This window comes from Nyctereutes procyonoides, unplaced genomic scaffold (genome assembly GCF_905146905.1).
Source record: "Nyctereutes procyonoides isolate TBG_1078 unplaced genomic scaffold, NYPRO_anot_genome, whole genome shotgun sequence".
Lineage (NCBI taxonomy): Eukaryota > Metazoa > Chordata > Mammalia > Carnivora > Canidae > Nyctereutes > Nyctereutes procyonoides.
Window position 1 is genome coordinate 61,962,955 of NW_026575126.1, and position 22,215 is coordinate 61,985,169.

At 50.5% G+C, this 22,215-nt stretch overlaps 2 protein-coding genes across 6 annotated transcripts in view; one reads left to right on the forward strand and one right to left on the reverse strand.

Annotated features, from left to right (window-relative positions):
* The window catches only part of PRKAR1B (protein kinase cAMP-dependent type I regulatory subunit beta), a 126,105-nt gene extending 110,979 nt beyond the window's left edge, over window positions 1-15,126 (reverse strand). The window contains exons 1-4 of one of the 5 annotated variants that reach the window (XM_055339282.1): window positions 14,954-15,126; window positions 13,946-14,174; window positions 2,313-2,395; window positions 14-207 (exon numbers count right to left, since the gene is read on the reverse strand). In XM_055339282.1, the coding sequence (XP_055195257.1) occupies window positions 14-190 (177 nt within the window). In that variant the 5' untranslated portion in view covers window positions 191-207; window positions 2,313-2,395; window positions 13,946-14,174; window positions 14,954-15,126. Of the gene's footprint in view, window positions 1-13; window positions 208-401; window positions 473-1,290; window positions 1,392-1,501; window positions 1,530-2,298; window positions 2,396-13,945; window positions 14,175-14,953 lie in introns of those variants that run through there. The other 4 variants (XM_055339281.1, XM_055339284.1, XM_055339283.1 and 1 more) reach the window with 4 other exon arrangements.
* A 111-nt stretch (window positions 15,127-15,237) lies between these two features.
* DNAAF5 (dynein axonemal assembly factor 5) overlaps window positions 15,238-22,215 on the forward strand; it is a 47,155-nt gene continuing 40,177 nt past the window's right edge. Inside the window, exons 1-2 of the mRNA XM_055340248.1 lie at window positions 15,238-15,861; window positions 18,200-18,384. Of these exons, the coding sequence (XP_055196223.1) occupies window positions 15,252-15,861; window positions 18,200-18,384 (795 nt within the window). The 5' untranslated portion in view covers window positions 15,238-15,251. The remainder of the gene's footprint in view (window positions 15,862-18,199; window positions 18,385-22,215) is intronic.

The window sequence follows — 22,215 nt, forward strand, 5'->3', positions numbered from 1 at the left end:
AGTCATCACTGACCTTTTCTAGCTTTTCGAAATGCTCCCGCAGGAATGTCATGGGCCTGTCGGGCTTGGAGATGCACAGGTGCACGATGCAGTCTTTGAGGACCTGCTGGACGCCATGCTTCTGAACATAGAGCTCACACTCCTTCAGACTCTCATCCTCCTCTACCTGGTAAGAGGACGGGGACGCCATGGTGACCCCGCGGCTGCCTGGAAGGGAAAATGCATATCAGGGGAAGACAAGAGGGAAGCCTGCTTCACACACATGCATCCCACAGGCTCCTGGGGTGTGTTGTTGTTGTCACGTCCATGACTGATGTGACCTGGTGACATGGTCTATGGCCACAAACCTCTCATTCAGAGGGGCTGGATGAGCTGGGAACCTAACAGCCACAGAGCCTTACCTCACAGATCTTTGTGGGCATGGAGAAGGATTAGACAGATCTGTGCACTGCTGAGCACAGCCCTCCTCTCTGAGAGATCTGAAGGTGGAGAGTGTCCCCCTCCACCCTACCCCCCCCCCAGGGGCCAGCCCACCACTTATGTGGTCTCACTTGCCACCATCCCTCCTCCCTTTTCAGGGACAATTGTGTGAACCAGGGAGATGGAGAGGTGCTTTCACAGAGTAGAGGTAGCCTGCTTTGCAGGAACAGAAAGAAAACCAGGAAAACAGTTGCAGCCTAGCTGAGGGCCCTTCTGGGAGCATGGAACGTGGAAAACAATGGTAGGACCCGGTTCTCAGCCCGCGTTCCCAGCCCCGCATTCTCAGCGCTGCTCAGGCTAAGTCACAATGACGGTCCGGAACTGGGGGCCGCGCAGCCGCCCTGCCGTGGACCCCCGGCCGGGTTCTCCGGTTCTCCGCCGCCAGGACAGCCCTGGGTCCCTGCGCCCCCGCCCCCCAGGACCCGCGCACCAAGTCCCTGCCCCCCCTCCCCCCAGCCTCTGCGCCCCCTCCCCCCGGCCTCTGCGCCCCCCAGTCTCTGCGCCCTCTCCCCCAAGCCTCTGTGCCCCCAGTCCCTGCGCCCCGTTCCCCTGGTCTCGGTGCCCACCCACCACCCACCCCCGCCTCTGCGCCCCCTCCCCAGGCTCCAGGGCTCCGGCGCCTGCATCCCTTCCCCAGGCCCTGGCGCCTCTGGACGCTGAGCCCCTGGCCTGCGCGCCCCTTCACGACAGCCAAGGGGGCGGGGGCTCCCCAAAGGCCCACATTTCCCGGGCCTCCTGGCCAGCGGAGCTCAGCCCCTCACCCACGCAGGCCGGGGATCCCAACGCAGACCCGAGCCCAGCCCGGCGTACCTGGATGCGCGGCGCCCAAAGCCCGAGGCGGCAGCGCGGGGACGCGGAGACGCGGGGACGGCGGGCGAGAGCGGGTCCCCGCACTGCAGCGGCGCCGCCCTCCGCCCGCCCCCGCGTCGCAACGACCCACCCCTCCACCCCCTGCATCAGGCCTGTCCCCCTCCCCTTCTGCCCCCCCCATCGGGCCTCCCCACCCGCCACTCTCCTCTACCTCTTGCACCTCAGCGTCCCTCCACCCCGTGTACCAACAGACCTCTCCAGGCCCAAGACGTCCCCTCACCCCTAGCTTACCCCTACGTCCCCTCCTTCTCCCTCTCTCCAGCTTCCCCAATGACCCCACGCAATTGGAGCGAGCCCCGTCAGGCCTCAAGTTGGACAGAGTCACAGATTTTCCTGCACAGGCCAGGACCACAACCACTCCCCTCCACCACCCACTCCTCACACCTCCTCACCCCCTCCACTGACCATGTGATGGCACATCCTGACTGGCTCCAGCTCAGGGAGGCTCAGGGAGATGGCCAGGACCCCCCATGCTCACTCTGCAGGTGTAATGCCTCCATTCTGCAGGGTCTATATCCACCTCAGAGCCAGAAGAGGTGGCCAGATACCCCAGACCACTCTAGGGAGAGGTGAGCTGATTGCCTTTTCTTGGTTAAGGGCACCAGCTTCACCCCGATGCCTCAGTGGGAAATCAACAGGTCATCCTGAATTCTTCCCCACTATCTTCCAAAGTCCATGAGGTCGCTGAGGTGTGCAGACCCTGGGTGACTTCCTAATCTATTAGCCCAGACCCGCAGGAAGGAGGACTGTGCTTATGTTCCTGTTGCCCAACATCACACTTTGCCCCCATTCTAGCAGGTGGTGGCAGAAACTTCATCTCAATCATTTGGGGCCCCCGTCCTTTCCACAGAGTGGTCCAAGCACCAGGAGAGGGGACAGGGAGCCCAAGTCTTGAAGGGCAAGGAGAAGACATCTGCTCACTTCTCACACCCTCTCGTTCACACTCACCTGTCCCTGCTCACCTGTCCACAAAAGCACAGCACAGTGTGACCAGCCTCACCCAGCATGCCCCTGCAGCAGGGCCAACACTGGCCTCACTTCTTGCCTGTGTGAAGGTAAAGGAACAGGTCACACTCTGGTAGACAAACTGGGAGGTCCTTTCCACCTCCCCAGCCCTTGCCCTCAATGTGGGGGAGGTCAAGTGTCAGCAGGGAAGCCATCTGGACAATCTGTAGCCTGTACCTTTATGTGAGGATGGTAAGAATGTCCCAGAATGTCCCACAACAGAGCTGGTTGTGACACCATGTGTGCCATAGTGCTGGCATTCACAGCTAGGTTGCCTCCCCCCTGGATAGTGACAAATCCTGGCTTTTGTACAGTGTCCAAGAAGCCATATCCTTCCACTAAAAACATACAACTGAAATCCAGTTACCCAGTACATTGTGCTTACCTGAAAATGTCCCCTCTGCCCACAGGGAAGGACCACCCTATGTCCTCAGCCCTCTGACATTCCCCAGCAGAAGGTACTCACATTCCCCAGCTCTGGGGGACTTTGTTTCACCCCTAGAACTTGGGTGACCAAGCCTCATAAAGACCCAACTTCAAAGCCATGTTCTTTCCCAATCACTGCCTGCCCCCACACTCCTGCCTCTGCCAACAAATGTTTGTTCTGCAGGAAGACTTCCCTAGGGCGCTGCACCTCCAGACGAGGTGGGGCACCTGTGAGTTGCCACTCGGGCTCTCCGTACTTTGTAGCTCTCATGGCAAGTGGTACAGAAGAACTAGGTGAGTCTGTCAGCTTAAGGTTGAGAGCACCAAATAGGCATGGATGCTGTTTGTTTTCTTTATTTGGTCTGCACAGCATGGAGACAAACACAAACACTGTCTGGGATGCAGAAAGGGTCTCTGAAGAGGTGAGAGAGCACCATGGCCTGAGACAGGCCTGGCAGTGGGACTCTCAGTGGGCACAGTGCCTTGGCAGCTTGCAGAAGCCCTGAAGGGGCAGAGGGTAGTGGACGTGGCTGGCAGCTGCTTACTGAGGGCTTGCTCTGGGATGAAAACTGGATGCCAGAGCCTTCCTAGAAGAGGCCCTTGCATCTCAAACAGGTGGATGCTACTCAAGTGCAGCTTTTCCATGAGGCTGAGGGTCCAGTGACCGTGAACAACAGTAGTTATTTTGGGCAGGGCCCCAGCCGTTCCTCGGGGAGAGACAGAAGCCCTGTCCCTGGTATGCACTGACAGGGCCCTGTTGGGATGCAGAAGATGAAGCCACAGGCAAGAGAGCTGAGCTTTGAAGGCGAGATGGGAAACAAACCTCGAGCCCCATGCCTCTGAAGAAACTGCCATCGGCGAGAAAGTCCCCAGGGAGGAGGCAGCAGGAGACATTATAAGGACAGTGTTCTCTTATTTTCAGCTTTCACATTGCTCACCAGGTAAGTCTGGGATGCAAAATTTCATACCAATGTTGCCACTGAATGTCAGTGAATTCTGATCATGCCTGCTGTCGGATGTGGCACCTGGCAGCAGGTGCCTCGATCCCACACATGCAGAAGCAGATACCCCATGGAGCCTGGGTGAGAATCCAGGGCCATCTCAAGTGTAGCTGCCAGAGGACCCAGACTTCCAATCTGCAGACACTGCAAGATAATCAAGATGTGCTGTCTGCAGCCCCTCAGTTTGTGGTGATGGTCATGCAGTTGCTGACAGCTGTCATGGGGGGGATCAGGGAAAGAGGCCCCATGTCTGGGTTGGAGATGGACAGAAGGAAACTGTTCCACGAATGCTATAAGCTGAATGCTTGTGTCACCCCAAAACTCCTGCTTGAATCCTAACCCCCTGTGTGGGGTAGGGTGTTATAGGAGGGGGCTTTGGGGTGAGTAGGTCATGGATGGGGCCCTCAGGATGGATCGGTGCCCTGGCCTTTGCTGGTGTTGCGCACGGACACCATGAGAAGATGGCCTCACTGTGGTCGAACTGGTCGGCTTCTTTGTCTCAGAGACCAGCCTCCAGAGCCGCGAGAAATAAATGTCTTTATAAGCCACACAGTCTGTGGTATTTCTGTCACAGCAGCCTGAAGAAACTCAGACAGGAGGAGGCGTGAGTACTCAGCAAAGCCATATATGAAAATACATTGTAATGATAAAAGAATTAAAATATTACGAACCTGGCACAGCAATGAACAAACATTAAGGTATCAAAGAGTCCAGAAATAAAGCCAAATCAATATCTACAGGGATTTTGCTTGTGATAAAGGTGGCACTGCATAGTTGTGGGGACAATTCAATTAGTTTGGGGAGAATTTATTTTTTATTTTTTAAAGATTATGTTTATTTATTCATGAGAGACACAGAGAGAGAGAGAGAGAGAGAGAGAGACAGGCAGAGGGAGAAGCAGGCTCCACACAGGGAGCCCGATGTGGGACTCGATCCCGGGTCTCCAGGATCACACCCTGGACCGAAGGCGGTACCAAACCACTGAGCCACCCGGGCTGCCCAGTTTGGGGAGAATTTAAAAAAGTCAACTGCACCTCTTTATATAGACAAACTTCTGATAGATCAGCGATTTAAATATAAAAGCAATGGAAGGAGCATCAGGAAATGTCTTAGAATCTCTCTGGACACAGCAGGACTTCCTAGTCATACTATGAGATCCAGAAGCCATAAATATAAAAAAATTGACATACTCTGTAAGAATGAAAACTTTGTGCATAAAAAACGCTCACAGGTTCAAAGTAAAAACAAAAACAAAACAAGAAGTATATTTACAGTATCTATCACAAAGGGCTGATTTCCTTGGCATGAAGATGCCCAGCTCCACTCAAACTAAGAACAGAGCAAATTAGAAGTACATGGAGGTGCGTGTGTCACCTGGCAGGTCTGTGAGGTGAGGGCATGGGAGACACGGCACCAACGGAGCCTCTGCAGACTCCTATGCAGAAAACTTCTATCACACATTTAAACACACCTACCTCAGCAATTCTGCTCCACTAGGTTTATCAGTAATTTGATGATAAATCAATATTGCAGTGACTATCCTTACATGTGCATTTTTCTGCTCATGGGTAAACGTATCTCTCTAGGGTACCCGGATGGCTCAGCCAGTGAAACGTGTCTGCTTTCTGCTCAGATCATTATCCGGGGATCCTGGGATCCAGTCCCATGTCCGGTTCCCTGCTCAGTGGGGAGTCTGCTCCTCACCCCCTGCTCCTGCTTTTGCATGCTCGCCAGCTCTCTCTCCCAAATCTTTTTTTAAAAAATGTATCTGGAGGATCCCTGGGTGGCTCAGCGGTTTAGCACCTGCCTTTGGCCCAGGGTACGATCTTGGAGTCCTGGGATCAAGTCCCGCGTTGGGCTCCCTGCATAGAGCCTGCTTCTCCCTCCTCCTGTGTCTCTGCCTCTCTCTCTCTCTCTCTCTCTGTCTATCATAAATAAATAAAAATAAATAAATCTTTAAAAAATAAACAATAAAAATAAAAAAATGTATCTGTTGGGCAGCCCCGGTGGCCCAGTGGTTTAGTGCCACCTTCGGCCCTGGGTGTGATCCTGGGGACCTGGGATTGAGTCCCACATCAGGCTCCCTACGTGGAGCCTGCTTCTCCCTCTGCCTGTGTCTCTGCCTCTGTCTGTGTGTGTCTCATGAATAAATAAATAAAATCTTTAAAAAAATGTATCTGTCTGCCTTCCCAGTTGCACAGAAACACAAGAAATAACAAAAGTGGTAGGAAAAACTAAGTATTCATCAACAGGGGTCTGATGAGACACCCAGTGGCATATCTGGACAGCGGACTGTCATCCAACTGTTCAGAAGGATGTGGCAGTTCTGTTTGAACCAATGCTAACCTATCTCCACTGTATGTTCCTCAGTGAAAACAACAACAACAACAACAAAACAACCATGGTATGAAACTCAGCACATATGTTACCATTTAAGAGGCTACTTTACAGGGCACCTGAGTGGCACAGTTGGTTGTGTGTCAGCTCTTAGTTTCAGCTCAGGTCATGACCTCAGGGTTGAGAGACAGAGCCCCACGTTGGGCTCTGTGCTCAGCGCAGCATGTGTGCCCTCCTCCCTGTGCTCCTTTCCCAGCTCATGTGCTATCTCTAAATTAATTTTTTTAAAGTGACTTTACAATCCGTACATGTGGATTCTTGTGGATCAAAGCACAGGATACTTCTAGAAGCACCTGAGGGAGAGGGAGGACAGGGGTCCTAAAGTCACCATGTCCTTGAGTGCTATTCCAACTGTACGTCAAGTGCAAGTATTACCTATTCAAAAGTAATTTTCTTTCTATTAAATTTTTTTAGTCTTCCCAGAAAAGACAAGGAATCCAAAACACTCATTATTTTCACTCCATAAACCACACTAAAATCACAATAAAGGGATTTGGGTTTTTTTTAAAGATTGTATTTATTTGACAGAAAGATACCATAAGCAGGGAGGAGAGGCAGAGGGAGAAGCAGACTCCCCACTGAGCAGGGAGCCCAATGCGGGGCATGATCCCAGGACCCCGAGATCATGACCTGAGCCTAAAGTAGACGCTTCATCCACTGAGCCACTCAGGTGCCCCAAAGGGATTTTTGTATCTAAAGGCACAAGCCCCAGAGGACTGGAAGGACCCGGAGAAGACCTTAACAAAATCCTGGGAGCCCAAAAGAGGGCCGGACAGTTGTCATTGACTCATTGGAACCAGGAACACGGAACTGAGACTGGCAGAAGGAAGTGCCCAGTTCATACCGGAGAATCCCCCAAAGCCTCAGGAATGGTCTCACCAGATACCAAAGAAGTGAGAGCCAGTAGTGGGCGGGAGCTGGCCTCATGCCCCAGGAGGAGTAAGACAGACAGTCTCTGGACCAGGGCAGGGACAGGGGGCACACCAAAAGCAGGCGGATACATGAATGCAGATACATCAGGTGCTGACCCCAACCCTGTAGCAGAACACCAGGGGCCGAAGAGCCTTCCCTGGAGAGCTTGACCAAAGACACAGAGATAAGCAATTACCATGAAGCCAAGGCTGAGTCAGCAGGGCCTAAGGGCAGTGGCCTTCCCACACACTCCCAGTTTCTAATCACCTCCTCAGCTTCCCCAGCAGGCCTGTGTGGCTCACAGGGTGATGCGATGTGATCCCAAGGCTAGATTTAAAAGCAACACTGGGTGCCTTGAGTCCACCTGCTATGCCATGAGGGAGCCCGTGTTGCCACATGGAGAGCTGCCTCCCAGTAAGGACCCAGCCCTCAACCAGGCCCATTCATCATGAAGCCAAAACCATTGTCCCCAGAGCACTCGGTTACCCAAGGGATCTGCGGACTTCGCAAATGCCATCATTTGACACCAGCAACACTGTTAGATAACTGGTGCCTACCTCCAGATCGCTGTGCCGCAAAGCACACACTTGCTCCCACCTGTGAGGCTGACTCTCCAGTGTCTATAGGTCTGCGAAAGGCAGGGCCAGAAACCCAAAGCCCCGGACAATGCCCACCCCTCAGCCCTGAATCACTGCCCCATTTTGCAAAGTAAGTCTGGCCCTGCCCACAGGCCCCACCACCTCCTGTCCCTCCCACAGCCTCCTGACTCACCCCCACTCAAACCCATCCAAAGGCAAAGACAGTGACATCTTCAAACCAACCGAGGTCCCACGTTCCCCTCCCAGGCCCGTAACCCTGTCCTCAGGCCAGCATTCCCTTCCTCTGTCAGCTGAGCTCCTGCCTCTCAGATCCCACCTCCAGAGCCCCTCCTGGAGGCACCTGCACCTCCGCTCCACCCCTCTGCATGAGGGCACCATCTGTGTCACACTCTGTTTAACGACCTCCCCTCCTGGCAATCAGGGGAAGTAACTGCATCTGCTGTGACTCACCGCTGTACCCCAATGCCTAGCAGGATGCCCGGAAATGTCAAACACCGCATAAATATTTGTTGGATGATATAATGAATCAATTAACCAACTACATGTTATCTGCTAAAATCAGTTTATTACACTGACTTATATGACACGCTTTAAAATATATATCACCAGGACACTGAACAAGCAAGACTCTTAATATTTATTCAGTGGAGGAGTTCTGTCTCTGCCCCTAGATACACATTTGGACAGCTGCATCACGTTTTTGGCTCAAACAGAATTTCAAAGTTCTAGGGTTAAGATATAAACCCATCAATTCAAGTCATTACAAGCATCCAGGACTAGAAATAATGCAAACTCCAAACTCGATTTAGAGAGTTGGAACATGCCTGCCTCCAGTGAAGCGCCTCTGCTGGGAGACAGGTCTGCTAGCTCTTCTCTGGCTCTCCCACCACCCTCCCCAAACTCTCTGGTGGGGGTCTGCCCCCCCACACACACACATCAGACAGCATCTGGCATCTAGAATTCCCAGAAGAGTCATGGCTGTGTCACCAGTCCCCGTGTCACCATCAGAGACCTCATAGAATGGATCCACAATACAGGTCTTCTGTGTCTGGTTCCTCTGACTGAGCATCGTGTTTACAAGGTCCATCCACATGGTAGCCCAAGTCAGCACTTCATTCCTTCCTAAGGCTAAATGAAAGCCCATCGTGTGGCCAGCCACATGGATCACCCATGATGGATGCTTGGGCTGCTTCCAGCTCTCGGCGGCTGTGAGCTCGGGTGTGCATGATCAAGCATGATTACTGCTTGATCCCTGCTTTCACTCCCTCAGGCAACGTAACAGGACGTGGGATTGCTGGTCACACGGGAATCCTAGGTCTCATTTTTTGAGGAGCTGCCAGACTGTTTTCCACAGCAGCTGCACCTTTTACTTTCCTACCCACAGCAAATGAGTTTCCAATTTCTCCTGTCCTTGCCAATACTTGTTACTTTCTGGTTGTTTTTCGGTTGTGCTGTGTTGTTTCGCTAGCCCTCCCGGTGGGTGTGAGGCGCTGCCAGCTTTCCTCAATGCTGGGCATAGACACGGCTCAGCACCCTTCCTGCCACGTCCCAGTGGCTAAGGTGAGTTTGCAGGCCAGCTCAGATCAGCACGGGGCTGGGTCCATGTGCATCTACGGGAGAGATGTCCACGGCTGTCTTTGGAACCCATCCACTGCATCTAATATGACATTTGCTATGGGCTATTTGTGAATGTGCCTTTTATTCCTCACTTGAGAAGTTATCATGAATAGGTATCACGTTATACCAAATGCTTTTTCTGCACCTAGTGAGATGATCTTGTGATTTTTCTCCATCAGTTTTTTAACGCAGTAAATCACATTAATTTCTTATGTTCAATTAATTTGTATTATAGGCATAAACTCAATCCAGTCACAATGTATTATCTTTTTAAATTTCTTGTTTCCAGATTAAGTTAACTTTTTAAAAGGATTTTATTTATTTATTTATTTATTTATTCATGAGAGACACAGAGAGAGAGGCAGAGACACAGGCAGAGGGAGAAGCAGGCTCCATGCAGGGAGCCCGACGTGGGATTCGATCCCAGGTCTCCAGGATGAAGGCGGTGCTAAAGTGCTGAGCCACCTGGGCTGCCCCAAAGTCAGTTATTTTACTAGGTCCAAGACTTTCCTATTTCTTCTTGGGTAAGTTTTATTAAATCACATTTTCCTAGAAACTCTCCATTTCATTTACTTTGGGAGGGATAAAGTGGTTTATATTATCCTTTTGGTGTCTTTTGATTGCTTAGAACCTGTAGCGATAATCCCTTTACACTCCATATGTTATTTTGAGCTTTCTCATTTTCTTCCCGTGCTACTCTTGACAGAGATTTATCAATTTTATTAGCCTTTTAAAAGAGCAAACTCTCAATTTTATTTATATTCTCTATTGTATGTTTTTTTTTTTCCATTTCACTAGTTTCTACCCTAACCTTCATTATTCTTTCTCTTGCTGGGCTCAGATTTGTCTGTGTATTTGGCTGTTGGATTTTAAAAATCAACACTTAGGGGGCACCTGGGTGGCTCAGTCGGTTAAGCATCTGAGTCTCTCTTTTGGCTAAGATCATGATCTCAGGGTCATGAGACCAAGCCCCACGTTGGGCTCCACACTCAGTGCAGAATCTGCTTGAGGATTCTCTCTCCCTCTGCTCATGCTAATAAATAAATCTTTTTTAAAAACACCTAAACATCCGTGTAACCATCACCAATATGCTTAAGTACTGTCACCATACACCGCTGCCCCATAGGCACCTTTATGGCAATACCCAGCACCACTCCTAACTTGAGACCACAAAACTGTCTCTCATGAATGCCATGTAAATGGAGTCATGCTAGTCACCCTTCAATGATTGTCTGTTTGACTTAGCCTAATTCCCTAGAGTCACCAAGTCATTGTATCAACAGTTCATTCCTTTGTATTTCTGGGTAGACCCATGTTGAATTTCTACATTTGAAGCTTTTCTTGTTTTCTGATTTTCAGTTTGATTCCATTTTTGTCAGAGAACATACTCTGTATGATTTCAATCCTTTACATTGAGTTTGTTTTATGGCCCAGGATATGGTCTATCCTGGAATATGTTCTGTGGGCAGTAGGAAAGAATGTGTATTCTGCTACTGTTGGGTGGAGTGTTCCACAAATGTCCATTAATCTTGTCAGTTGATGGTGGGGTTCTTCTATATCCCTGCTGAGTGTCTGTCTAGTAATTCTGGCAATTGCTGAGAAGGGGTAAGGAAGTCTCCTGTATATTTTGAAGGTCTGTCATTTGGTGCATACATACTTAGGATTGCTAGATCTTCCTGGTTGATCACTTTATCATTAGGTGATGTCCCTCTTTTTGTCAATAATTTTTCTTTGCTCTTAAGTCTACTTTGGCTGATGTTAATATAGTCTGCTTTTTAAGTATTAATGTTTACATGATATATCCTTTCCCAACCTTTTACATTCAACCTACCCATGTCATTGTGGCTGACGAGTTTCAGCATATAGTAGACAATGGAGAGTTGGGTCATAGTGTTTATTCCGTCTGCCAATCTCAGTTCTAACTGGTGTGTTTATGCCATTTACATTTAAGGTAATTAATGACCTCATCAGGGCTTCCATCTGCATTATTTGTTTGTTCCCTCTGCCGCGTCTTGTGAGATCCTTAGTTTTCAGAATTCCACTTGATGTTTGTGCTTGTATTGGTATGTTTAGTTTTCTTAGTGGCTGCTGTAGACATCACTATGCCCATATGGCACTTAGAGGAGTCCCTGGTATAGATGTTGTGCTACATCAAGTGCAGTGTACAAACCTTACTGTCAACTTACATCCCTTTGTCCTTCCCATTATTCAAATAGAATTATCAGAAATATTTCCTCCACACACGTTGCGCACCACACCAGTATTATTTTTGCTTCAACCATCAGCTATGATTAAGGACACATATGAAGTGAGAGATGGTCAATCATGCTTTCTTCTGTTTACCCATTCTATTGTTCTTAATATTCTAAGTTCCTTGCCTTCTTGTTACAATTTTCTTCCCTTTCGGAGAGCTTCCTTTAGCCAAGGGCAAGTCTGCTAGCAACAAATTCTGTTCGTCTGCCTCTGTCTGAAAATATGTTGATTCCATGCTCATTCTTGAGGATGCTTCTGCTGGTGGGATTTACTTCTCTTTTGACATTTGAACATGCCACTTCCTTTCGGCCTCTGCGTTAGGATGAGATACCTGCAGTCATTCACATTGCTGTCCCTCTACAGGCAAGGCATTGTTTCTCTCTAGCTATGTTTAGCAGTTTTTTTTTTTTTCTTTTTCTGTCTTTGGTTTTCAGAAGTTTAAACTATGATGTGTCTGGGTGAGAGTGGTCTCATTTAGGGCTGGCTTGGCTACTTTAAACTGTGGGTTTATGTCTCTTGCCAAATCTGGGGAATTTTTAGCTATTACTTCTTTAAATATCTCTTCAGCCCACATCTTCTTCCTCTTGTTCTTGAACCCTGGTGACACAAATCACTGTCCTCTCAGCTCTATTTTTTCCGTCTGGTCCACTTGATCTGTCGTTTAGATTGAGTAAACACTCTTGTTCCACCTTCAAGTTCCCTCTTCCATCCACTGGTCTCCCCTCTGCCATTGTGCCCACCCAACAGCACAGTGATCACTTTGTCCACTGATGGACACAGTGCTAGTTTGGCTGTTGTAATTTAAAGTTCTATGATTTCCATCCGGCTTGTTTAATAATTTTTACTTCTTTGTTGAGATTTTCTCTTCTCTTTTTCCATTTGTTTCAAAAGACTTCATATATCTTTAAAACATATTTACTTATTTTAGAGGAAGTGAGAAAGAACACACATGCACGAGAGAGAGGAGGGGAGGGGCAGAGGGAGAGAATCCTCAAGCAGACTCTATGCTGAGCAGGGAGCCTCACCACCCTGAGTTCATGACTTGAGCCAAAACCAAGAGTCGATGCTCAACTGAGCCAACCAGGTGCCCCAAGATTTCATAAATGTTTATTAAAAGCATTTTTATGACTGTTTTAAAATCCTTGTCAGGTAATTCTAATACCTGATCTATCTTGGCATTTACATCACTTGTCTTTTCATCCAAATAGTGGTTCTCCTGGTTCCTGATAGGACAAGTGATTTTTGAGCGTATCTTGAACACTTTGTGTATTGTGTTAGAAGACATCTGACACTGCTGAAATCTATTTTAGCAGGAAGTTGCCCTATTTAGATTAAAATGTAGATTCTGGCCTACTACTGTAGCCCATGGTGCCAATGAGTTTCATGGCACCACAGCAATGAGAGCCCTGGCAAGGCCCTCTTAGTCTGTTTTCTTCTTCTGGCACTGCTATGGCTATTGGAGGGGGCGGGGCAACCCCTGCTGGTCCTGTGTCTCCTTGTGTTGCCAGGTGGAAAGCTAGAAGATGCTGAGCTGCACTGACTCTGCCCCTGCATAGGAGACTGCCTGTCAGCACTGCAAGAGGCAGTGGGCCTGCAGAGGCTTTGATGCTGGTGCCACAGCATACTGTGGGGTGGGGGTGTGGCTCCCCACTAGGTCTCTGCTGGGTCTCCCATTTCCCAGTCTTATGGCCAGAAAGAGGTGGTTTTTCTTATAGTTTTCTTGCCTGTACTGTAACTTTGTTTTGTTTTTTTCTAATTTTATTTATTTATTCATGAGAGACACAGAGAGGCAGAGACAGGCAGAAGGAGAAGCAGGCTCCCTCCCCACAGGAAGCCTGATACGGAACTTGATCTCCAGTCTGAGGATCACACCCTGAGCTGAAGGCAGATGCTCAACTGCTGAGCTATCCAGGTGTGTCCCTGTGACTTTTTAAAATTAACATCTGTTAGATAGAGTCTGGGTGTGGACAAAGACTGTGCAGGAAAGTGGAATAGAGAAGCTTATGACTCACAGGTCCTGAAGGCACATGGCACAGTACATGAGGAAGTCGAGGCAGAGTGCAGGCAAAGATAGGGTCTGTGGATGGAGTACTTTGCGTTTTTTTTTTTTTTAATATTTTATTTATTTATTTGAGAGAGAGAGGCAGAGACACAGGCAGAGGGAGAAGCAGGCTCCATGCAGGGAGCCTGACGTGGGACTGGATCCTGGGTCTCCAGGATCACACCCCAGGCTGCAGGCGGTACTAAACCACTGCGCCACCAGGGCTGCCCTGCTTTGCGGTTTCTATTCAAACCAAAAAGAATGGGGTTTTGGTAAGCTTTGTGGTGGCTTTATCTAAGAGGTGCACAAAGGTTGGGCCCTGGATAGCTGGGGGACTTGCTTACCACCAGGGCTGCAGGGCAGTCATGTCAGGAACTTCACTTGCTGTGACTCTGCAGGCTTTATCTAGGGCATGTGCTCATGGCAGGGGCTGGTGCTGGTCCAAAGCCCTTGCAGGCTGCCTGGCTATGCTCCACGGACATGGAGGCAGCAATATTACGGACTAGTTTCATAAAACTCCCAACGGGCTGCAGGCAGTTCCGGGATGGGCTGCAGATCTCTCTGGCACCAGTTCTGGGAACGTGTAAGAGAGAACAGCTTCAAACTCAGAGAACCCACTGTGCTGCCACCCCCCCACCACCACCACTCCTGAGGACCCCAGCCAGCCTGTCTCCCTTCTGCACAGCCCCTTCTGCAGTGTTGGCTGAATTACTGGCAGGTACTCAGTGGTACCTGGAGGGAGGAGGAGGAACTGAGTCTGCACCCCCCTTTCCCTGGAGCAAGAAGCCTCCCTTGCTGAATATTTTCCCCACTTCAGGCAGAGCCTCGGCCTTCAAACAGCCTCAAGGGCTTCCTTCCATATCAGCCACACCAGCCAAGGTAGCCTGGTAAAGATGCAAGCCTGATGGGGCCACCATCCCAGCTCAGAAGGCTTCCTCCAGGACCCGTCAGGATCAGGATAAAGGCCCTGGCGGCCTGTGAGGTCCTTGGGCTCCCACCACGAGAGCTTCTCTCCACCTCCTGGCACAGCATCAGGGCGCTCCCGGGGCACACGGGGTGCTGACTACCGCCCACGTTGACAGGGCGTCCCCGCTGCAACCCCTGCAGCCACCTCCAAAGCCGCCGCCTTCTAGTAGGGCACAGTCACGGTGCACTAGGGCCCCCCGACGACCTACTTTGCAAGGGCCCCCACCTCTAAGTACAGTAGCGTTCTGAGGCCCTGGAGATTGGGATTCCTCCAATATACGAACTGTGCGGGGCACTTCAACCCATCACCCTACCCCAGTGCCTTTGTCCCTGACGTGCCTCCCCCCCCCCCCCCCCAACGCTTGTGCGGACTCAACCATCACTACCTGTGCTGGCACTTGACAGGCAAGCCTTAAGTGTCCACGCCACGTTCCTCCGCCCTTCACTCCCTCAGGACCATGCACTTTACGCCTGTGCGTCCCGTCGCGGGCCTGAGCCCCACGCAGGCGGGAACCGCGTGGGTAGGTCCCGGGTCCCCGCCCGCAGCCCGCCCCGGACGTGTCTGTCCGCGCCCCAAGCTGCCAATAAAGTTGTGTTCCGCGCCAACCGGAAGAGGAGCCGTAATCCGCGCCGAGGCCGCCGTGAAAGCGCCGGTCTCCCCTGGCGACGGGCAACGCGCGGAAGATGGCGGCCCTCGTAGCGGCGGAGTCCGCGGCGTCCCCGGGCCGGGCCGAGACGGCCGAGGCGGCGGAGCTAAGCCGCGCCCTGAGCCGCCTGCTGCCGGGGCTGGAGGCCGACAGCAAACTGGGCCGGCGGCGCGCGCTCGAGGCGCTACAGCGCGCGCTGGAGGCAGCGTGGCCCGAGGAGTCCGCCGCCAACCCCGCCGCCGCGGCCGCCGCCTTCCAGGGCCCGTGGGCGCGCCTGCTGCTGCCGCGCCTGCTGCGCTGCCTGGCCGACCCGGCCGAAGGCTGCCGCGCGCTCGCCGCGCACCTGCTGAGTCAAGGCCTGCGGCGCGCCGCGCGGCCCGGCGACGCCCTGCCGCGCCTGCTGCCCGCGCTCGCCGCGCGCCTGGCCGGGCCCGAGCTCGCGCGCGGCCGGCCGCCCGAGGCCTGCGAGGAGCTGCGCCTGGCGCTCGTGCAGCTGCTCGGCCTGGCGGTGCGCCTGGGCGGCGCGGGGCTGGCGCCCCACCTGGACGACGCGGTGCGCGTGCTGCGCTGCACGCTGCTCGACCCTTTCGCCGCCGTTCGCCGCGAGAGCTGCGAGTGCGCCGCGGGCCTGGCGCGCGCCACGCCAGGTGCCGGCCTCGTCCCGGGGGGTGGGGGGAGGGGAGGCGGCGGCCGCGGGCCGTGGGCGGCTCCTGGACCCCCGCCCCACGCAGCTGCTGCTCTCCTCCATCAGGTGGTTCTCAGAATGCAGATTCGTAGAAACCTCCGCTGAAATAGCTAGGAGGACCCGGGATGCGGTCGCCAGCACACTGAGAAGCACTGCTGCGGTCTTTGAATTCTCCCCCTTTTTATCTTGTTAAGATTTTGTTTATTTATTCGGGAATCCCTGGGTGGCTCAGCGGTTTAGCGCCGCCTTCGGCCCGGGGCGTGATCCTGGAGTCCCGGGATCGAGTCCCGCATCGGGCTCCCGGCATGGAGCCTGCTTCTCCCTCTGCCTGGGTCTTTCGTGAATAAATAAATAAATTTATTTATTTATTCACGAGAGACACAGAGGAGAAAGAGAGAGAGAGAGGCAGAGACACAGGCAGAGGGAGAAGCAGGCTCCATGCCGGGAGCCCGACGTGGGACTGGTTCCCGGGTCCCCAGGATCACGCCCCGGGCCGAAGGCGGCGCTAAACCGCTGAGCCGCCCGGGCTGCCCCCCTCTCCCCCTTTTTCTAACGAGGCTACTTGTCTTCCCTTTTGGGATGGACCGTTGTTCTAGGTAGAGAGAGGCCGCTTCTCTCTTGTGTTCCTTTCATCCATTCTCCAGTATTTAAACAACTATAATGTGATGAGGACAGTCCTTTTTTTCTCAGTAGCCCCTTTCTGCAGGATCTTGCCCCACGTATATCTCCGTGCTTCCTCGGGCTGGGGTGTGCATGGTACATCCCGACGCCTTGTCTTGTTGGGAAGGCTTGCTGTAGGACAGACGTTAAGATGAAGGTCAGAAGGAAACCAGGTTTGAGCAGTAAGCTTGGCAGGTCAGAGGAGCAAAAAGAGATCAGGGTGGCTGGAGGGAAGGAGGGCAGGCCGGGGGAGCTACTGGGGGTTTGAAATTATTAGAGGCAGGCAGTGGAGGGTGTGGAGAAGGGGCAAGAGAGGCCTAGATTCTGATTTTTAAAAGATCACTCTGGTGCTCATGGAGAATCGATTACCAAGATGGCAAAAAAGAAATGAGGTTAGTTGGAGTCATAGTTAATCCATATTTAGATGATGGTTAGCTTGGGCTTGAGTTGTGGGTGAGCAGTCTGCTAATAGAGACAGAGAAAAGTGGGTTGATGTTAAATAAGGAGCTGGCAGGGTTTCCAGTTGAATTGGGTGAGGGATGAGGGAGAAGGAGGTTTGGGTGAACAGGAGACAAAGGAAGAATGGGGCTCCCTTTTAGCCCTTCCCATTATGGATTGTCAAGATTTCCATTCTGAGTCGTAAGTTTGGGTTCAAATACTGCAGAATTCTAGAAGAACTAAGAGTGAGGCTTGGGCTGGAGACAGACATTGGGAATTACAAGCTTTTAACTCATTGCTCATTGACCCCCAACCACCTAACTCCCTGCTCTGTGCATCAGCCAGATTGACTGCTCCTCATGCCTTCCAGGCTTTGCATGTTCCCTCACTAGATTGTAAGTTCAGGAAGGGTGGCCTAGTGCCTCGCACGTAGCAAGGCGCCTCCCAGGTGCCCACTGATTGTTAAGTGAAGGACTCTTCCCTCTGCTTCAAGCATTTCCCTTCCCAAAACTATCTCCCTCCTCTGCCTACTCCTGGTAAGGGGCCTCTCCTGGATCCCCATCACACTGGGCAGTATAAATTAATGTCCTGCCTCAATCTGAGGACTTAAGGGTTAGAGGTCAACCAAAGTATCTCTGAAATAGCCGTCTTATGGATGGGTCTCAAGCAGCAGCAGAAGTGAGGTTAGATCTTCATTACAGAACTATCAGAGACGTTCTCGATCGGACTTCTGTGAAGATCTTACAAACAGGAAATGGAGTGGCTTAGCCCAAAGCACTGCTCTTTACAGTAGTGCTGGGTGTCTGACTTCAGGCACACCCCATGTGGGGACTCGCATGGTATCCTCCAGGCTGGATTCCTCTGCTTTGGTCAGCGTCCCCTTCAGGCACCCAGTGCCGCTGTCATCAGCTTCATACTGTTCCTCACAGCTCCTGCCTCCTGCTAAGATGGAGTCAGGCCCCCTGCCTTTTCCCTTTGGTGCTGTTTGGGTCACATGGCTGTCCTGTACCTCTCCCAGTGCTAGGGGTACAAAGCTTTGCTTGGCAGGCTTGAGCCCAAGGCCACACCTGCAGCAGGGACCTGGGTAGGGACAGGAAGTTCCAAGGCACAGCTGGCCTGTCCTCCAGGGAGCCTGTGGAGCTGGGCGGGGCCAAGGCCGATGGGGAGCAGCCCTGGTAACTGGTGTCCTCCTCTTCTCACAGACCACTTCCACATGCAGTCAGAGTCCTTGATCAGTCCCCTGATGCAGAGCATCTCACACCAGCACTGGAAGGTGCGGGTGGCTGTCATTGAGGCCACGGGTACTGTGATCCAGTTCGGCAACGGCAAGTCAGTAGACGATGTGCTTCCTCACTTTGCTCAGAGGCTCTTTGACGACGTCCCCCAGGTAACAGGAGTTTCTCCCCTGGGTGATCCCTCCTCTTCACCAAATCATGCTATTTGTAACTCCTTTGTCTTTTTAAAAACTGTTACCTTGTTATACCAAACGTCTCTTAACATTTTCAGTGACAATGTGTCCTTAGTTCATGTCTCTGGGAAGTAGGGAAGAGTTTAATTGTTTTGGTGCATTTGTTATTCTTCCTTGTGAGGAACATGGAAGAGGACCATTTTCTCTTTGGAAAACAGCCTAACCATGTATGCTCCACAGTTCCAGAGGTGTCTTTCATATGCCAGTCCGTCAAGGCAGAGTTACCTGATGAGCCAGAGCAGTTGGCATGCCAAGCCTGGGAGGAGAAGGGTGGATCTGAGTTGGTATGTCAGGCTGATCCCTCTGTTGGGCCTTGGGACCCACAGAGAGACAGACAAGCAGAGATCAGAGTACTGGCCTTTGTGTTGGCAGAAGTCAGCTTAGAGGCTGTGTCATGGTTCTGAGGTCACAGTTTGCTTTTAGAACTTTACAAACTCTGCCAACAGTAGGGAGCAGGGTGAAGGCCACAGTGGACATAGGAGCCCCTGCCAGAGGGAGGACACAAGTGAAGAGGGAGCATATGCTTCTGGTCATATGGTGTGGGCGAATTAGTGGTAGCTGGTGCAAGTCCTCCAGAGTGACTAGAAAGTATCCTTGCCTTATGGCCAGGTGGCCCAAGGTGGCCAGTGATTGAAAAACTGGTGGTGTGGTAGCATGGCCTCAACTGTCCTGATTAGCATTAGCTACATGCATCAAGCACTTGTGTGCCAGGCCGTGCTCTTGTCCACATGCCATGTCATTTAATCCTTCACATTAGCTGCTCTTACGTCTCCTCCAGTTTGGAGATTATATTACATGCTCAAGGTCACCCAGTTGGAGCTAGCCTCTGGGTCCAGGTCTACTGACACCAGAGACTGTTCTGTGGCATTGCCCAGCCTCCCAACCACAGGTACACTTGAATATTCTTTCAAGTTTCTTTTTTTTTTTTTTTATTTCTTTTAAAGATTTATTTATTTATTTTAGACAGAGAGAGTAGGAGGGGCAGAGAGAGAGAGAGAGAAAGAGAGAGAGAGACTCTCAAGCAGATTGTGCTGAGCACAGAGCCCAGCACTGGGCTCATGATCATGACCTGAGCTGAAACTGATAGTAAAGACGCTCAATGGACTGAGTTACCCAGGTGCCCCTTGTTTTATTTTTTAAACAGCTTTATTGAACCACAACTTACATACTATGTAATCCACTCATTTAAGTGTTGAGTGTTTTTGATATATTATTTTTAAAATAGTAAAATATATATAACATAAAGTTTGCTATTTCAACCATTTTTGAGATAGAGTTCAGTTGCATTAAGTACACTGACCACATAGTGCAGCCATTGCCACCAACCAAACCTTTTCTACTGTCCCAAGCAGAATTGAGCAGTGACTCCCCATTCCTCCCTGCTCCCACCCCCTCTGATAAGCTCTTTCTGTCTGTATGACTTTGTCTACTCAGGATACTTTATATAAGCAGAATCAGTAGGTGATCTTTATGACTGACCTCTTTCTCTAAGTGTGATGTGTTGGAGGCTCATCCATGCTGGGGCATGTGTCCGTGTTCCATCCTTTTAAAGTGGAGTAGCATCTGTCACATGGATGGGCCATATTTTGTGTGTCCAGTCATCCATCAATGGTCACCTGGGTTGTTTCCACCTCTTGGCTGTTGTGAATAGTGCTACTTAAGCTGCACATCTGTTTGAGTCCAGCTTCACCTCTTTTCAGCATGGGTTTAGACCAAGGACTAGAATTACTGGGCCTGTGGCAGCTCTGCTGTAAGCTTATTGAAGAGCCACCAAACCATTCCGTATAATGTCTATACCATCTTAAATCCCAGCAACAATGCATAAGGGTTTCAATTCCTCTATGTCCTCCCAACACTTATATTCTGGTTTTTGTTTATTTATAGCTGTCCTAATGGGTGTGAGGTGGTGTCTCATTGTGGTTTTGACTTCTGTTTCCCTAATGATTAGTAGCATTGAGTATATTTTCAGGTGCTTATTGACAAATTGTCTACTTTACATGCTATAACATTCACCTTATGGGACTCCTGATGCAGTTTTGCTTGTGGGTGTGTGTGGACATATAGACTGGAAGGGTTGAGATGCCTGTTCCAATGACATAGAAGGTTTCAAGCTTCTTATCACTTGCTGTGGGAGTCCTGAGAAGGCAGAGGGGTGAGAGGGAGAGGACTGGGTGGGCATGCCTCTCCGCGGGATGAGAGTACCTCTCAAGGCTTTAGGGCCCAGGGCAGAAGCCCCCACTCGGCTGCATGTTTGTGATGTCTTACACCAGGGTCCAGGCGTGGCACACTGCCTACCCAGGATGTCCACTTGGCTACCAGCGTTTTGTCCTCAGGTATCTCTGTGAGTTATAATGAGGATGCAGGCAGAGACAAAGGGACCTTCCTCCACCCAAGAACCAGTCTGTGTGTTCAGTCTCAGGACCAGCTGAGTGTACACTGGCCCCTCCTGAAGCTGGGTGGGATCAGCACATAGCAGCTTGGGAAGTGGGAGAACCAGAGTAGAAATGAGCTCTGCCAAGGGAGGAGGAGACAAGATGATGGGTCAGCACTCTCTAGAGACCTGGCTACAGGAAGTGAGGGCCAGAACGGAGTCCAGTGAAACTTCCCTGCCTGAGACAGTTTATCAGCTTGCTTCAGGTGAAGCAAGAACAGCAAAGACAGTGGTTTCCTTGTGTCACATGTGAAATGGTTTTCCTCAAAATACTGTTAACTGTGTAATAACAGCTATCTTTAAACAGTATTACTGTGTATCAATTAGGAGCTACCTGTAAATAGCATAGTTGTGTTATAGCTTTCAAATAGTGTAACTGTGTCCATAGGTCCCTTTAAAGACTGATGGCTCCCTATAAATAGTACAGTTGTATCTATAGGTCCCTTAAAAAGTGTAAGTCTATCCATAGGCCCCTGTAAAGAATATTAACTGTGTATCAACACGCCCTTGTAAAGAATATAACTGTATATGGACAAGTTCCCTGTAAAGAGTATAACTGTGTATCGACAGGTCTCTGTAAAGAGTATAATATGTATCAACACACCCCAAAAAAGAGTCTATCTGTATATCAATGGCTCCCTGTAAAGAGTATAACTGTATCAACAGGTCCCTGTAAAGAGTGTAACTGTCTTGACAGGTCCTTGTAAAGAGTATAACTGTGCATCAATAGGTCCCTGTAAAGAATCTAACTATATATGGACAGGTCCCTGTAAAGAGTATAACAGTATGGACAGGTTCCTGTAAAGAGTATAACTGTATGAATACGTCCCTGTAAAGAGTATCGTTGTGTATCGACAGGTTCCTGTATAGAGTGTAACTCTCTATTAATAGGTCCCTGTAAAGAGTGTAACTGTATGAATGCTCCTTAAAGAGTATAACTGTATGGACAGGTCCCTGTAAAGAGTATAACTGTGTATTGACAGGTCCCTGTAAAGAGTTTAACTGTGTATTGATAGCTCCCTGTAAATAGCTCTCTCTATATAACTTAACTATGGAAAAGCTTTTATGTTTTTTGAGCTTAAAATATGGGTGTTGGGTGCCCTGACTCCAGGTGGTAAGAGTGTGCATTTCCCCAGAAGAGGGAGGAAATTCTTAGCTAATTGTGGTCTCTGGTGCCACCAAGGATGACATTATGTTTCTTTGGTCATTGACTTTCCCAAAACTCGGGGCTGCAACTATTTATTACTTAATATTCCAAAACAAGTTTACTCCGTTGTTAAAACTATTTTTGTTTCCATTTCTTCCTGGGGGTATTTGGT